Genomic DNA, 18,951 nt, shown 5'->3' with positions numbered 1-18,951 from the left:
AGCATGCACACGCCTGTGCTTGACTCTTCCATACTAATGCCGGAGTGGGACACTTTTCCATGAAAGATTCATTGAACACTTAATGAAAAGTGAGCGTATAGTTTGGATGTTCCATTGCTAAAGGCAAACGCGTCATCACCACGACTGATCAGTATCTGTTACCTAAGCTGATAGTTCAGGCCAGCAGATACTGCATCCGTGTGTGGCATCAACCATGAAGACTTCTGTCATGGTATCCCAATTTTCCTAATGGCTCACAGCTGATTACATATTTATGAGCATGGCCAATATATACTCGGATTAAAAACAAAGGAGGTCCTACACACACACCCTCACAACCCCGAGTGCGTCTACAACACAACAGCTCTGATTGGCTAGGTAGGGATAGGCTTATGGAAGAGGCCATACGTATGTCAATGCAGCATAGACCGGCAGAGTCCAAATACTCTGCCCTAAATCTGGTGTCCTTTGACAGCTCTTTGGTCTTGGCCATAGTGGAGTTTGGAGTGTGACTGTTTGAGGTTGTGGACAGGTGTCTTTTATACTGATAACAAGTTCAAACAGGTGCCATTAATACAGGTAACGAGTGGAGGACAGAGGAGCCTCTTAAAGAAGAAGTTACAGGTCTGTGAGAGCCAGAAATCTTGCTTGTTTGTAGGTGACCAAATACTTATTTTCCACCATAATTTGCAAATAAATTCATAAAAAATCCTACAATGTGATTTTCTGGATTTTCTTTTCTCATTTTGTCTGTCATAGTTGAAGTGTACCTATGATGAAAATTACAGGCCTCTCTCATCTTTTTAAGTGGGAGAACTTGCACAATTGGTGGCTGACTAAATACTTTTTTGCACCACTGTATTGACTTTTACTTTCTTCTCCATCACTTTGTTTTTGCATTATTTAAACCAAATTAAACATGTTTCATTATTTATTTGAGGCTAAATTGATTTTATTGATGTATTATATTAAGTTAAAATAAGTGTTCATTCAGTATTGTTGTAATTGTCATTATTACGATTAATCGGTATCGGCTGTTTTTGGTCCTCCAATAATCGGTATCGGTATCGGCGTTGAAAAATCATAAATCGGTCGACCTCTAATGGCTATGTTAATTTCCCCAAAACAACTCAACGCAATCACTTCTCCTTTTAATCATTTTAATATATATATTTTTTTTTTACCCCCTTTTTCTCCCCACTGCGCCCGGTCCGCCACAGGAGTCGCTAGTGCGCGATGAGACAAACCCAGAGTCTCTGGTGGCACAGCTAGACCACTGTGCCACCCGGGAGGCATATTTTAAGCATATTTTAACACAGGCTGACAGTGGTACGTTGTTGAAGAACAGTAAAAAAAACATTCCCTCTATGCTTCAGTAAACTGTTTCCTACAGGTTTACTCATGGTTCCATTTAAAGTTATTGAGCTTTGTGTAAAAGGCAGTTTCAAGCAAGAGACCCGTTCCGGGGTATAACGCGCTCTCTCAGATCGACACCCATTAGACGCCCATGAGTTTAGCCAAAGCCAATCAATACCAAGAGTGTTCCTCAGAGGTTGAACCAAAAAAGTAACAACATCTTGAGTCAAACCAGCCTCCATTCCTACAGCTCGCCTCTAAGCCTTGCTCCCCAGACCCAGGATCAGCCTAACAGTGCCATAGGTATGGGCCACCCCCTGCTCCTTTTCCCCTTCAATGGCACCATTCAGGCGGGTGGCAGCTGACACGGTCACACTAGCCAAGATGTCCGTCCCTGATAAGACCCTGAACAGAGGTCCTGTCCTGTCTGCCCCCGAAACCTGAGCACTGGACGGGGAAAGAGCACAGACAGACATGGCTGAGTGGTCTCTCTCCCCCTCTCACTCCTTCTCTTTGCGGTATCCATCCTCCTGACTCTTGAGTCATCAGACTCTTGACATTGAGCTCATCATTACAGTAGTGAACTCTATGATCCTGCAACTCTTCACAACAAACACCAAGTTTGAGCCAGCGTATGAGCAGAGAAACACGGGCCTGGTAATATGTACCGATGGAAACCTATAGAACAGGGCTGTCCAACCCTCTTCCTGGAGATCTACTTTCCTGTAGGTTTTCAGTCCAACCCTAATTTAGCATATCTGATTCAGCTAGTTAAGATCTTGTTGAGCAGCTAATTAGTATAATCAGGTGTGTTAAATTAGGGTTGGACTGAAAACCCACAGGACGGTAGATCTCCAGGAAGACTGTTGGGCAGCCCTGCTATAGAACATCCCTGCTGAAAAAAACAGCATAGACCAGAATAGGCTGATTATGCTGGTCACCTGCCTTCATTGTGGTGTTTTTGCTGGTGCCTTCATTGTGGTGTTTTTGCTGGTGCCTTCATTGTGGTGTTTTTGCTGGTGCCTTCATTGTGGTGTTTTTGCTGGTTTTGCTGGTGCCTTCATTGTGGTGTTTTTGCTGGTGCCTTCATTGTGGTGTTTTTGCTGGTGCCTTCATTGTGGTGTTTTTGCTGGTGCCTTCGCTGGTGCCTTCGATGGGTTTTGGACATTGGTGACCAGCATCAAAGTGCTTTATTATTTAAAGACATATATCATAAGGCCTTCATTTGAGGGCTTAGTTTTTCCCTAATACAGTGGCCAAAACAGGCCTGCAAGTCACATTCTGCTGGCTTGCAAAGTGATGTTTTATTCCTATTAAATGTTGGTATCCAACAATTTAAACTTTTATTCGACCACAATCTGAAGGAAAAAGGAAACCGCATACTTCTCTTGATAGTATCACTGATATTTAATAAGCTTACGTATCGGCCTCACGGCCTTCATCAGAGCTTTTATGATTTTTTAAAATTTGCACCCTTATGTAGACCTGGCCCCACCCACATCCGTTCTACACATCGAAGGGGGTTGGAGGCAAAGGAAAAACAAATAAGTGCTACCAAATATAACAATATGCATTTCATAAATATTACAAAGGTGTATAAATTCGCCCACAATCTACATTCAGAATGACTGCCAGGGTTAGAAAGAGGAGTAATTAAGACTACCTAAACCATCTAAATGGGAACAACCATTTCAGTAACGTGTGCAATAAGTCCAACTAATAAGTGCACCAAAATGTGTTATTTATCTTTGTGTAGAATAAGATTAATTCATCAAATCAATGTACATGCAAAAACACAACAAACCAAAAAGATATTGAAACAAACAATTTAAAAAATCTAACTGCAATAGAGCATGCTGTAAAATATGATAATAGGTGTGGTTTTGCCAGACCAGCTTGACCAGCTAGACCCGGGATGGGTAACTGGCAGCCCCCCTTTTGTAGGCCCGCGGAACAAAAGGGAACTCAGTCTTGCTCTCAACTTACTGTTAAGAGTTAGAATAGTAGGATACACAAGGCACAATTTCAAAATGTGTTTGTTCATCAACAGTTACGTTATGTCAGTCACTGACTGTCACTCAATTAGCCCATTAAAGCAAAACATTTTTAGATTGGTATGTTAGCTGGCCACTAGACCATATCCATTAGTAGTAATCATGGTCAAATGGGGGGGGGCAACAAAATGTTGCTTAGGGCCCCCAAAAGGCTAGGGCCGGTTCTGACTGCATGTGTGGGTATGGATGCGGGTTTTCAGACACGTGAGCCACTGCGGCCCCTGCGGCCCCCCATCAAAGTTACCCATCCCTGAGCTAGACCATGTTGGACCAACATAGACCAGCTTGGTCAACAGCATACCAGGATAAACTGGTCAACAGCATACTAGCATCAACAGCATCCAGTACCAGCATAAGCTGGTCACAAGCTTGGTTGCGCAGCTAGCCTAACTAGCTAGGCCATGTTGGTCCCACCAGCATGACCAGCATAGACCAGCATGTACCATCTTAAAATTTAAGCTGGTCTATGCTGTGAATGTTAGCCTTGCAGGGGGATACTGGATCTAGAGAATGAGTGAGAAGACTCTCTGGATGGTATGACGGAAGGCGGAAGATGATTGAGTGCCAGCGATGATAGCAAGCAGACAGAACATTCCAGGAATGTTTAATGAGGGAGAGGAATGTTCTGATGAAGTAATTTAAGCCGCTCGATGCGTCCCTGTTGTTGTTCTGACTACTTTGATAAATGTGTTGACTGCAGACATTGAAATATGTCTTCAGTGAGAGTTAGTCTCATTCAGAGAAAGGAGATAATGGGAAAATATGTTGACTATCACGATGAAAACAACCATTTGCTAATTAAAAAGTAGAGAGTGTTTCTCTGAAAAAACTAACTTTGAGGCTCCTTTTGGGAGGAATGCTGTGTTACTTATCTAGTGTATGGCGAGTAATAACTCTTCCATTATCATTAGACTGTTACAACTAATAAAGCCAACTTTATCAAAGCATGCTTTTCTTTCAGTAAGCATTAATCAAATCAAAAATCTAATTTTATTTGTCACATGCGCCGAATACAACAGGTGTAGACCTTACCTTGAAATGCTTACAAGCCCTTAACCCTTAACCAACAATGCAGTTCAAGAAATAGAGTTAAGAAAAATATTTACTTAATAAACTAAAGTGATTTTTATTTTTAAAGTAACATAAGAAAATTACATAACAATAACGAGGCTATATACAAGGGGTACCGGTACCGAGTCAATGTGCGGGGGTACAGGTTAGTCGAGGTAAAATGACTATGCATAGATACACAACAGCGAGTAGCAGCAGTGTAAAAACAAAGGGGTGCGGTGGGGTCAATGTAAATAGTCCGGGTGGCCATTTGATTAATTGTTCAGCAGTCTTATGGCTTGAGGGTAGAAGCGTTAAGGGGCCTTTTGGTCCTAGACTTGGCGTTCCGGTACCGCTTGCCGTGCGGTAGCAGAGACAACAGTCTATGACTTGGGTGATTGTGGAGTCTGACAATTTTTTCGTCATTCCTCTGACACCGCCTAGTATATAGATCCTGGATGTCAGGAAGCTTGGCCCCAGTGATGTACTGGGCCGTATGCACTACCCTCTGTAGCGCCTTGCGGTCAGATGCCGAGCAGTTGCCATACCAGGCGGTGATGCAACCAGTCAAGATGCTCTCGATAGTGCAACTTTTTGAGGATCTGGGGACCCATGCCAAATCTTTTTAGTCTCCTGAGGGGGAAAAGGTATTGTCGTGCCCTCTTCACAACTGGCTTGGTGTGTTTGGACCATGATAGGTTGTTGGTCATGTGGACATCAAGGAACTTGAAACTTCTATCCACTCCACTTCAGCCCCGTCGATGTTAATGGGGGCCTGTTTGGCCCTCCTTTTCCTATAGTCCACGATCATCTCCTTTGTCTTGCTCACATTGAGGGAGAGGTTGTTGGTCTGGACACACTTCCAGTTCTCCGACCTCCTCCCTATAGGCTGTCTCATCGTTTTTGGTGATCAGGCCTACCACTGTTGTGTCGTCAGCAAACTTAATGATGGTGTTGGAGTCGTGCTTGGTCACACAGTCGTGGGTGAACAGGGAGTACAGGAGGGGACTAAGCACACACCCCTGAGGGGCCCCAGGGTTGAGGATCAGCGTGGCAGCTGTGTTGTTGCCTACCCTTACCACTTGGGGGCGGCCCGTCAAGAAGTCCAGGATCCAGTCGCAGAGGTAGGTGTTTAGTCCCAGAATCCTTAGCTTAGTGATGAGCTTTGTGGGCACTCTGGTGTTGAACGCTGAGCTGTAGTCAATTAACAGCATTCTCACATAGCTGTTCCTTTTGCCCAGGTGGGAAAGGGCAGTGTGGAGTGCGATTGAGATCGCGTCCTCTGTGGATCTGTTGGGGCGGTATCTGAAGCGGAGTGGGTCTAGGGCTTCCGGCATGATGGTGTTGATCTGAGCCATGACCAGGCTTTCAAAGCACTTCATGGCTACCGACGTGAGTGCAACGGGCGGCAATCATTTAGGCAGGTTACCTTCGCTTTCTTGGCACAGGGACTATGGTGGTCTGTTTGAAACATGTAGCCTACAGACATTAAATTACATGACATATGGATATCGATCCTGTCCTATACATTTCCTGCTACAGGTTACAAGTACGAGTAAACACATGCTGGGCATTTTCATCACATTTGGTAAAGATCAAGCACTTTAACCCTCAACACAGACATGGCAATAGCATTTAGAGTCTAAATGCATCACACCCCAACCTTCCTAGTCCTCCTCTCTCCTGCTCAGACAGGGCTCAACACACAGACAAGACACGCAGCAGACGTTTACACACACAGAGTGCAGTTTGGACTGAGGGATGGATGAGAGTAGAGCAACATGAAGAGCACTGAGTCTAGTACTATGTGATCCACTATCTGAGGATCAGAACACATGGACCACATCAGTCAGCATTCTGATGACTAATAATAATGCAGCACAATCATCAGAGAAGGCCGGCCCTGGGCCATCCAGACACACACACACACACACACACACACACACACACACACACACACACACACACACACACACACACACACACACACACAGTTCTGGATTGGGCCATGAGTCAGCAGTACCCTAACCCTGTTCCTCTGGCCTGCACCCCTCCCTGGACAGCAGCAAACAAGACCTCTCCCAGTCAGCTAGTCAGACAGACAGCCAGCAACAAGACCTCTCCCAGTCAGCCAGCAAGTAAGACCACTCCCAGACAGCCACCCAGACAGCCAGCCAGAAAGACAGTGAGCAAGCAAGACCTCTCCCAGCCAGCCAGCCAGAAAGACAGTGAGCAAGCAAGATCTCTCCCAGCCAGCTAGTCACGTACAAGACTGCCAGCAAGCCACCCAGCCAGTCAGCAAGCAAGTCCTCTCCCAGCCAGACAGACAGCCAGCTAGCTAGAGAGACAGCCAGCCAGCCAGACAATTTTCTGTGTATACAGTAAGTCTGTCTGTGTGCGTGTGTGTCCTTGATGCATCACACAGACACGCACGAAAGGCTGAGTCGTGACTGTGGAGGCTGCACTCTTCCACTTAATATGCGTAGATGGAACGCGCTACCAGGCAGGCAGACGCACGCTGGGGCCCATCATGAGGAGAAGACTGGAGGCAGACAGGTCTAATAGTAGTGAAGCTACACTGTATTATCTACTAGTGCTCTTGGAGGGGGGAGGAGCAGCTAGACATGTACCATAAGTGTGATAAGTTGATAGCAAATTATGGAAACAGACCAGATGGGTCACATCACATTGGCTGCTGTCTGTGTCTCACTTTCTTCTGAGTCATGGAGGAGATTTCCAGGGAGTTCCCACTAGCAGCCCCCCCCCCTACCCACACCCCACCGTGAGGCCTGGGCGGAGGGGGAGAGAGGGGAGCCAGAGGAGTGGTGCAATGGCCACTGAAGTGTTGCTCTGTGTGGGGTCAGATGGGTTCTCCCTGCCAGAGGTGACTGAAGGTACAGCGCAGTCAGCAGAGCTGGTACCACCAAGGTCAGAGTCAGAGAGAGAGAGTGCGCGAGAGAGAGCTTCATTCATGCCTCCGCACAGCTTCCACCCCCTCCCATCCCCACTCCCCTTTTTCCCCAGTCATAACCCCTGCAGTACACAGTGTTCCATCACTGTTCTGACTGAGACCGCAACAGAGCAGCCATGTGATCCCAGCAGCCCCAGAGCACTCATTATGCACACACACACACACAACACAGACAGGGAGGTCTGCTCTTAACCAGAGATGATGACACAGACACGCCATCCAGAACCAATCCAAGGGGGCCATGTGGGATGCTTATCTGAATGGTGCAGATGCCATCCATTTCCCTCTGTGCTTCACCATATGCTAGAGAGAATCCATGTAGATCTGTGAGGGAGATATCTAGGAGATCCACACTGCAAAAGTAATCGAATTATATTAATACATGTCTTTAAGTGAGCCCCAGAAGCAGTTGGACTTATTCCATCAAACCCAGTGACCGGATTTCAGGAAATAGCTGAAAACAATTCACTTTGGGTTGCAATAATACACACATGGAAGAATGCTGCTTTTGATTGAACCGGGAAACCTGTTTACAGATTTGGACTGAATAGAGCCTAGTAGTGTATTGTTCTACCTTCGTCTCCGATCTGCTGCTTCCAGGGGATGAGGACATCATTGGCCCAGAGTTCAATCAGCACTTAGTGAATTGAGTGTGAGAGCATGGATGGATGGAGGGATGTAATGCAGGGAGGAGGACAGAGGAGCTGGTCAATCATCCTCTCTTCAGCTGGCCCCCTCTCAGAGAGACCCATTCAGCTGGTCCGTAAACAGGAAATTATGTCACCGCCAGACGCCCCCCTTTCCCCTTGTATCACAGCTCTGTTTTCACAAACTCACCCAGTAGACACAGCCTGTGTCAGTCCAGGGACAAAATAACTTTACTGCAGCAAGGGAAACACAAGCAGGAAGGCAGGCGGTTAGAATGGAGCGGGACAGAGTGCGGAGGGAAAATAGATGAGCGAAGGATGGAGAGAGGAGAGGGAGGGGCAGAGAAAGAGAGGGTGAACAAGGTCATGTTGGCCGGAGTCCAAGCCCAACAAAACGTGCTCTGTTTCCCAGGCAGCTTAGGGCCGAGGCTCCTCTCGTCTCCCCATCTGCATGGCTGGAGGAAGGCGTGGCCCCTCCCCTCCTGGGGAGGGAGGGAGGGAAGTTTGAACGGATCCCCCAGGTTCCCACATGGCTTTATATGGGATGGAATGGACAGCTCTGGAGCATGTGCACATCTGGGAGGCTCCGAGAAGTTGACACACACACACACACGGTGTGATTATGTTAATCTTACTAGTGTGTTCAGACGGTGTGTGTCATACACTGCATTCTTTTTCACTCACCTACCCGTGTGATTAGCATTGAAACCGATGCAACGGCTGCACACTCACATGACCTCTGCACTGCTAGTATTATAAAGCTCTAAGGTTCAGACATTTCCCAGATAACTCAACAGCACTCTTGCTCCCACCCGTGCCCCCCCCCCCCCAATGCATTTCACTGGAATCCCTTGCAGAGCTTAAAGCCCTGATTCAATCATGTCTGATGAAAAACAAGCTTTGTCCTTAAGCTAATTTCTTGGTTTAGGCTAATTCTGCTTTGGGTGGATCAATACTTCAATACCATCAAATAGCACTTAAACTGCAAGCCTTGACACTGTGTAAGACCACAAAAGCATTGGAATAATGGTTCTGTACTATGGCCTGGAAAATTGCATGCAGACGCCTCCTAAAAAGCTGCATTCCATTTTGATAGACAGACATGAGCTCTGGGAGCTTTAGAGACAGAACACAATGTGACTGTGCTGCAGGCCTAAAACCCCAGAACAGACTGTGGCTCATCACATCTAGAATAGATGCCATTTAGCAGACGCTTTTATCCATACAGGTGTTCTCGGGAATCGAACTCACTATCCTTGCGTTGCAAGCGCCATGCTCTACCAACTTAGCTACAGAGGACCAAGACAGCTAGAGATCCTATTATAATAAGTCTGTAGCAGAACCCCTGGGGATCAGAAACCCCACAAATCACATCAGACATTAAGGTCCACTGACCATCCACTTCACCACTTGTATTTTGTCCATAAAAATCTATTTAGGCAGCAGCTCAATGAGAGAGCAGGAGCTGGAGGAGTGTACCTGGAGTCTTCTAAATCAACTCAAGTATGTCAGACATGGACTAGGGGCTCATAATTCAACCAAATGGGGTGGCAAGAGTGACTGGAGCCAGCCAGTGCCATCGCTGCTCACATGCTTGGACAGACACACACACACAAACTAAGGATGTAAGGCAAACTAAGGCTGTCTCTAATTTAGTGCAGCACTGAGAATTTTTAGGTGGTTCGAGAAAAATGTTGAACAATCTGTCAGAGAGAGCACCCACCCAGGGCACAGACTGAGGGGGAATAGAAGGCCATCAAACAGACAGAGACCAAGACAGACAGAGTGAGCAAGGCACCAAGACCAGTGTAGAGCAGGGGTGAGGTCTTGTCCGTCTTCATCAAAAGATCTCAACAGACTCAGAGAAACCGGCCAGTGACCCACGACCCTGTGATGACATGCTCCTCATATGTTAGAGCTGTTGTGCAACAGGCCAAGTGCATAACATCAAATCAAGCTTTATTTATACAGCACATTTCAGACATGGAATACACCGCAATGTGCTTTACAGGAAAAAGATAATAAAAACCAATGAAAATAAAAGCTGAAATATTAAAAATAAAATCTAACACAAACTTTATTAAATTAACTGAGAAATTACACAAATCTTAAAGAAAAATCTTAATTCTCTCTCTTCAGGGTTTATGTCAGATTCAGCACAGCACCCCTGAAGGACTAGGACCAGAAAGGGACACTAGCATTGAGTCAGGGACAAGGGAGGTTGTTTCATGTCTAGTAGAAGCAGAAGCCGGCAGCAGACAACAGCTTAAGGCAAATACAATTCTGTCTCTATTCCACACACAGTAGGGGAGACCAAGTGAAATCGGAGTAAAACAGCCTTGCAACATCAACACTGGGGCACTCCTTCCCCTTCATTAAGCAACAGCAGCCAAACACGCACGCACACACGCGCACGCAACCTCCACAAGCTAAGCTCAGACAGACACTCAGAAAACCATGTACATACTACAGGCACATGCTGTGTGCTCCCCCTTCCCCTCCTCTCCTCTCATACACCCACACACACTGTTCTCTTCAGACACAATCAGAATGAAGCCATGCCCTGGCGTAAAGCAGCCAGCCAACCATAATAAAGAGACTTGTCCCTGGGGAGACACACAGAATAATCACCCATCCATGTGTTTACTCATTTTCTCTCTCACTCTCAAACACACATCTCCATGTTCTCTCTCTCTCTCTCTCACTCTCACTCATCCCAGTCGGTTACAAAACAGCCCATAAGAGGAGAGGTACTACTTACCCCTTTTTTGCACCCAGCCTTCTTTGACGATGGTGACATCGCTCATGGTGCCTCCCAGCCTCGATGCCGGCGGTGTTTCTCGCCCTCCCTTACTCGCGCTCTCCCGGCAGCTCGCTCAGTTGCTCTCGCTCTCTCTCTCTCACACACTCACATACAAGTGGTGTGTCGCGTCTTCTCTTCCTCTCGTGGTTGTTTCTTCTCTCCCTCCCCTCCCCTCTCTCTCTCTCGTTCTCTCGTTCTTTCTCTCCAGACCTTCCCACTCTCCAGTGGTGACTCAGCCTGGAAGGAAGTAACAGGGGAAAAAATAATACATAGATTATTTTCTCTCTCTCTCTCCTTGTCGTTCCCCCTTCATTCTTACACAATCTGACATGACAAACAACAGGTCATTGTGAAGCCAAATAACATCCCTCCATTCCTCCACTCCATTTCCACTTTTCCCTTGTTGCATTGTTTTCCCCTCAGCAGTTGGACTCTCCTGTTGATACTTCCTATTCATCCCTGAACCACATTCCTATGCTGTTTATTAAATAGCTATATTGCAATGTTCCTGTCTTTATTGGTATTTTTATATCCTTATATTCTTTCAAAACAGGATAAAAGAAAGTGACAAACATCTAACCTAAATGTTCCCTCCAGTCTAAATGGCCAATAAGATAAAACAGAAAGTCAATCAAGCATCAAAAAAGGTATTGATTATGCTATTAGTCCCATAGAGTCGATGTCCGCACCCCTGCAGAAATATAATTGGTATAATAAAAAAATCCCCATCAAAATCCATCAGTTTAAGCTAGAGATATCAGTTGTTTTGCCTGGGCTGCATCTCAATCCACTGTGTTTGTCAGACCATGATAAAAATGTTAAAAAGGTATTCTCAAGGAAACATCTGTAGCATACGAACGTTTTTGCCTACAAACTATTATGACCCCTCTAATGAAAGATGAGACTCTCACGAACACAATCTGAAGGTAACCAGTTAAAAAAAATTATGGAAGTACAAGGGGTTAAATATATGTAATAAATAAATAAATAAATAAAAAATTCTGATCTTTCTTATCTCGCAGGTATAGGACAGACACATCAGAACAAACTTACTTTTGATAATTTTTGGGACTTTCTATTTATCCATGTAGGAAGCTGTTATTCACTGCATTTCTATGGGCTAATAGCAGTAAGGCCAAATTCAATATGTTTCCTCCCAAAAAATGTTATATATAAATGTTTTATACCTTAAGGGGGTCCTACAATTCAAAATCAAATAGCTAAATGATCCTTGGTATGACTATCTTAAATCCCCCCCCTCACTCGGCTTAGACTCTCAAGGATTAACAGGGTGAAGATCAAGCTGACCCCGGATTTGATGAAACAGACAAACAGGAAAGAAAAACAAAGTGTCTCTTCTCACCTATGCTATCTAATATAATACCTTGCTGACATTACTCCACTAATGACTAGACTAGTAAGCACACTCAGAGGAAACATTCTTCCTTAGAGGTCAAACCCCCCAGCACCTTAACTAGAGGGCTAAATTAAGAACCTGAGTAAAACAGTACGACACTCAGTTACTTCCTCTCTCATCTGATCTGAGCTAAAGCCTGAGGATTCATTCATAAACGGTGGTAGTATTGGAGATGGTGGTGGGTGGGCAGCTGGAGCCTCTGGTGAGAAGCCAGGAGAACCGGATGGAGGCTGTAGCGGCCTGGAAGAGGCTTGTGTGGGCTGTGGGGGCACATCACTGACCTGAAACTCTAGGATACGATACGCCATTCCTAAAAATAACACTGTTGTCAATGACCCTATGCTACCTTTCAAAACTTCCATCAAAAAGGCTGTTGAGTGAGCCTCTTCTTCAAGTCTCCGGCTGGAGACTCAAGTCTGATTTATCTAAGCTATCATCTAATCGAAAAGGAACTTAGATTTGTGAGCCAATGCTCTAGCATGCTAGCAGTTGCCATAGACTTCCAGTCATTGTGCTAACACTAGTTAGCAATTACGCTAATACTAGTTAGCAACTTCCTTCAAACTGCATGTAGAGACATATAAATTATATCCATGAGTTCATCTGACTGTGGAGAAGTAAAGGGCTTCATTGCCAAATTCCTGAAGTATCCCTTTAACTAGGCTATGTGTTTAATGTTCAACAGCAGGAGTTGATTTCCCAAGACCACTAGAGCAGTATTGATTTTGCCAGAGTGGTTACTTACTTACTACTTCTGAAAACAGCATGTTCTCAAAACATTACAGACCCACTAAATTGTTCAATCAAATTTGTTAGACACCGAGGAGTTCAAAGCGCCAGTTAACCTATCGACCTAATGACCAGCTACAACAGAAACCTCAGAGGGTCATGTGACGGTCTCTAGTACTGCTACAGTAGTATGCCTGGTCTTCACTGGAGGCGCAACATAACCATTGTTCCAAACAGTATTAGAAGCAGTGGTCACTCTGACGTTCACAAATTCAGAAGTGTCTGACCAGTAGACAATATTAATTCATTGGATTGATGTACTGTAAACGTAGGCTACATGATATACAGGACAGTATGTCATAGCCTTAACCTATACACGCATGCTATTTTATATGTTTGTCATAACTAGGGTTGCAAAGGGTCGGAAACTTTCCGGTAAATTCCCGGAATTCTTCTGGAAATTTTCCATGGGAAGTTAAGCCTGGGAATTTGGGGAATTTTGCTTAAATTCATCAAAAAAAGTTAGCTTATAACAGTGAACCTTTTTGGTGGGATACACAAGTCAATTCTAGGTCTTGTGGCATATTTTTGTTAAACTATCCCCAATTTAATGGAATTGCAACGCTCTGCATGCACAGTGCATTCTTCCATCACATGTGCAGTGCACTCCATCACATGTACAGCTGATTCTCAAGATCTTGCATACTAATGAGATGCTATTGAGCCCACACTACTACACTGTCTGAGCCAAGGACTACATGCTTTATGGTAAATTTTCATTACAATACTGGGTGGGGTGAATATATTTTATATGACATTCATGATTTTTTGTAATTAGTAGCCTACAGCAAAGTGTGTTTAAATCATTTTGAACTTGTTAACAATTTCTGCTATTTAGTTTTTGCTACCATGAGGGTTTTAGCATTCTTTAGCCTGCTAATGGAGGAATGTTAATTCACCCGTTTCCATACATGTTTCATTTTAAAACATTTATCTTACAAAGGAGTTGTTTAATCTAACTGCTTAACTATTTATCTGTACATGGAATTGTATTTGTTTGTTTATTTATTTATTTTCCTAATCTTTACAGGAAAATGCCACGGGCACTATCTGATGTGTGGAGACATTTCACTGCAGCTAATGTAGAAGTTAAGGCTGTGTACATTTGCAAGTACTGTGCCAAATCATATGTAAAGAATGCAACAAAGATGCAGAATCATCTGGCCAAGTGCATAAAGTTCCCTCAGCGCTCACAACAAGCAACCTCTGACAAAAGTCCCTCTACTTCTATTCGAGGTGAAAATTATGGATCAGACACCTTATCCAAAGCAACAGCTCATGGTTCTTCTGAAATCAGAAGTTTTTTTGACACAATGGTGGAACGTAGTCAGAGAAATGCTGATGAATGTCTTGCTCGAGCTGTGTGTACAACTGGTTCACCCCTGATGCTCACAGGCAATGTGTATTGGAAGAGATTTCTGAATGTTCTTCACCCAGCACACACCCCTTCAACCAGACATGCTTCATCTACTCATTTGCTGGATGCAGCGTTCAACAGAGTTCAAGTGAATGTCAAGCAAATCATAGAAAAAGCAGACTGTATTGCAATCATCTCTGATGGGTGGTCGAATGTTCGTGGGCAAGGAATAATTAACTACATCATCTCCACCCCTCAACCAGTATTCTACAAGAGCACAGACACAAGGGACAACAGACACACCGGTCTCTACCCTGCAGATGAGCTAAAGGCAGTCATCAATGACCTTGGACCACAGAAGCTATTTGCACTAGTGACAGACAATGCTGCGAACATGAAGGCTGCTTGGTCTGAAGTGGAGGAGTCCTACCCTCATATCACACCAATTGGCTGTGCTGCTCATGCATTGAATCTGCTCCTCAAGGACATCATAGCACTGAAAACAATGGATACACTCTACAAGAGTGTCAAGGAAATGGTTAGGTATGTAAAGGGTCATCAAGTTATAGCAGCAATCTACCTCACCAAGCAAAGTGAGAAGAATAAGAGCACCACAATTGAAGCTGCCCAGCAACACCCGTTGGGGTGGTGTTGTCATCATGTTTGACAGTCTCCTGGAGGGGAAGGTGTCTCTCCAAGAAATGGCCATATCACAGTCTGCCGATATGGACAGCCCCATCAAGAGGATCCTCCTGGATGATGTATTTTGGGAAAGAGTGGTAAGCCTGAAACCTATAGCAGTGGCCATTGCACGGATTGAGGGAGACAATACCATCCTGTCTGATGTTCAGACTCTGCTTGCAGATGTAAGAGAAGAAATCCGTACTGCCCTGCCCACTTTACTGTTTCTCCAAGCAGAGGAAACTGCAGTTCTGAAATATATCAAAAAGTGTGAAGACTTCTGGCTGAAGCCCATACACGCCGCAGCGTACATGTTGGACCCCAAGTATGCTGGGAAGAGCATCCTGTCTGGTGCAGAGATCAACAAGGTCTATGGTGTCATCACTACCGTTTCTCGCCAACTTGGCCTGGATGAGGGCAAGGTTCTTGGCAGTCTGGCGAAGTACACTTCCAAGCAAGGGCTTTGGGATGGAGATGCAATATGGCAGTCGTGCCAACATAACTCATCAGTTATGTTATGGTATTAATATTAATTTGTATACATTTCCGTTAATTCCCATATATTCCTGTTAATTCCCACGGAAAGTTTCCACCTCTGAATATTCCCCAAAATGTGCAACAATGTATCAATGTATCATGGTCGCCTGTTACTTCCTGTTTACTTATTTTGCGAAGAAAGGATTTGTCAGACAATAGTTTTGTGAATGTTACTTCAAGGACCAGAAGAGTACTGTGAAATGTACAAGGAATTCAACCAAATCTGATAGCCAGTCCAGAGAGAATCAAACCTGCAAGCATTTCAATTGTGGTGCCATAGAACCTTGCATTGCCATAATGTACTGTGTAAAGACTCACCATAGGCTAGCTTAATAAATCAAAGTTAGTGTATTCCACTGTGGAGCTCTGCCTAGCATCAGTATTCAGATCAGACCTGCTGACACATCTAAGAAAAGCCTTGTCATATCAGGCTGGGGAATAAATGACACACAACTCCACAAAAGTGCCAGTTATCAGCAGTGCTTGACTTGGGTAGGAGCTCACCCGAGCTGAGTACCGGCACCTAAAAATGTTCTACTGCTTGAGCTCCTGTTCCTCTTATAGAATATAAGCTCAAAAAAGTATTGTGGAGTTCCTGCACCTAAATGTAAACAGTACCGGCACCCAAAATGAGCACCGGAACCTATTTCAGTCCAAGTCAAGCAATGGTTTTTAGAGCAAATCTCCTTTCGGCAGTTTGTGGTGGACACTCGGAAGACCCACAGTCATTTATTAAGCTAGCACCGCATCAACATGATCCACCGAGTGTCTACCACAGAGCCGGTGTATGCACAATCCACCCAATACTCTCTCTCCCACACCTGACTGTCTGTCACGGTAGAGTAACTCACCCCTTTACTACATTGCAAAATCACCCAGGATTACTGACACATGCTACAGGAAACAGTAGAGCTAAACTGTTTGGTAGAATGCCTCTGCAGATGCATTTGCGATTTGTTTTGGCTCTCGTTTTCTTCAGTGACATTTTTAGATGTACAGTCAGTCACACAACAGGTCTTTAGGTATCTAGTTAAGTCAATTTGACCAAAGATGCCCATTGAGAGAGCTACCGTGGTGTTGGCAGTGCAAATGATGCTAACTTAATGAAATGGCACCCTGGTTTCCAAGGTTCTGTAGCCTATATAACATGCATCATGCAACATGCATCTATAATGCACAATACTTTGCCGACTAACAATTACAGTCTCTTTAAAACTACGGAAGCCACCAAGTACATTACAATTTAGCCTAACATTTGACCTGGAAGTGTGTGTACGAGACAGTCTACAGCAGCATGAGTAACATACACATTATGTAGTCCTCAAAGTGAACACTGCCTGGAGTGGAGATATGCAGGCCTCGGGTTATCACAAGTACTGGCATGATTTAATATTTATTTTATCTATTTCACCTTTATTTAACCAGGTAGGCAAGTTGAGAACAAGTTCTCATTTACAATTGCGACCTGGCCAAGATAAAGCAAAGCAGTTCGACACATACAACAACACAGAGTTACACATGGAGTAAAACAAACATACAGTCAATAATACAGTAGAAAAAATAAGTATATACAATGTGAGCAAATGAGGTGAGATAAGGGAGGTAAAGGCAAAAAAAGGCCATGGTGGCAAAGTAAATACAATATAGCAAGTAAAACACTGGAATGGTAGATTTGCAGTGGAAGAATGTGCAAAGTAAAGATAGAAATAATGGGGTGCAATGGCGCAAAATAAATAAATAAATACAGTAGGGGGAGAGGTAGTTGTTTGGGCCAAATTATAGATGGGCTATGTACAGGTGCAGTAATCTGTGAGCTGCTCTGACAGCTGGTGCTTAGAGCTAGTGAGGGAGATAAGTGTTTCCAGTTTCCGAGATTTTTGTAGTTCATTCCAGTCATTGGCAGCAGAGAACTGGAAGGAGAGGCGGCCAAAGGAAGAATTGGTTTTGGGGGTGACCAGAGAGATATACCTGCTGCGCGTGCTACAGGTGGGTGCTGCTATGGTGACCAGCAAGCTGAGATAAGGGGGGACTTTACCTAGCAGGGTCTTGTAGATGACCTGGAGCCAGTGGGTTTGGCGACGAGTATGAAGCGAGGGCCAGCCAACGAGAGCGTACAGGTTGCAGTGGTGTGTAGTATATGGGGCTTTGGTGACAAAACGGATGGCACTGTGATAGCCTCCAATACCCTACTCAATAAATTGGATGCAGTCTATTTTCTAAATGACATCGCCGAAGTCGAGGATCGGTAGAATGGTCAGTTTTACAAGGGTATGTTTGGCAGCATGAGTGAAGGATGCTTTGTTGCGAAATAGGAAGCCAATTCTAGATTTAACTTTGGATTGGAGATGTTTGATGTGAGTCTGGAAGGAGAGTTTACAGTCTAACCAGACACCTAGGTATTTGTAGTTGTCCACATATTCTAAGTCAGAACCGTCCAGAGTAGTGATGTTGGACGGGCAGGCAGGTGCAGGCAGCGATCGGTTGAAGAGCATGCATTTAGTTTTACTTGTATTTAAGAGCAATTGGAGGCCAYGGAAGGAGAGTTGTATGGCATTGAAGCTCGTCTGGAGGGTTGTTAACACAGTGTCCAAAGAAGGGCCAGAAGTATACAGAATGGTGTCGTCTGCGTAGAGGTGGATCAGAGACTCACCAGCAGCAAGAGCGACATCAATTGATGTATACCAGAGAAGAGAGTCGGTCCAAGAATTTAAGCACCCCCATAGAGACTGCCAGAGGCCCGGACAACAGGCCCTCCGATTTGACACACTGAACTCTATCAGAGAAGTAGTTGGTGAACCAGGCGAGGCAATCATTTGAGAAACCAAGGCTATCGAGTCTGCCGATGAGGATGTGGTGATTGACAGAGTCAAAAGCCTTGGCCAGGTCAATGAATACGGCTGCACAGTATTGTTTCTTATCGATGGCGGTTAGGATATCGTTTAGGACCTTGAGCGTGGCTGAGGTGCACCCATGACCAGCTCTGAAACCAGATTGCATAGCAGAGAAGGTATGGTGGGAATATACTGTCCCCTTTCTTGTGTTCTTGGCACTGTATGTTCTAAGACCCAGGCCAGCACTTCCCTTGAACGTCCCTTTTTTCTTGGAAAACCAAACTGGACAAACCAGATAGCAAATGTCTTGTATCTGACTTTGTGCCTTACTAAAAGGTGCTTTTGACCCCAATTGTATGAATGAACCCAACTAATTGAGTGGACAATGAGTTGACGAGGTGAGTGAAATGAACCTCCTTATTGAATACAATGTACAGTACATGCAGGGTGTTATAATC

General features: G+C 44.7%; 1 protein-coding gene across 1 annotated transcript in view; it reads right to left on the bottom strand.

Moving 5' to 3' along the window:
- Window positions 1–18,951, bottom strand: part of akt3a (v-akt murine thymoma viral oncogene homolog 3a) — a 140,184-nt gene that overhangs the window by 112,941 nt on the left and 8,292 nt on the right. The window contains exon 2 of the mRNA XM_023993807.2: window positions 10,840–11,118. Within this exon, the coding sequence (XP_023849575.1) occupies window positions 10,840–10,885 (46 nt within the window). The 5' untranslated portion in view covers window positions 10,886–11,118. The remainder of the gene's footprint in view (window positions 1–10,839; window positions 11,119–18,951) is intronic.

Source organism: Salvelinus sp. IW2-2015, linkage group LG8 (genome assembly GCF_002910315.2).
Source record: "Salvelinus sp. IW2-2015 linkage group LG8, ASM291031v2, whole genome shotgun sequence".
NCBI lineage: Eukaryota > Metazoa > Chordata > Actinopteri > Salmoniformes > Salmonidae > Salvelinus > Salvelinus sp. IW2-2015.
Note: the sequence above shows the minus strand (reverse complement) of the source record. Positions and strands in the feature narration are given on the sequence as shown.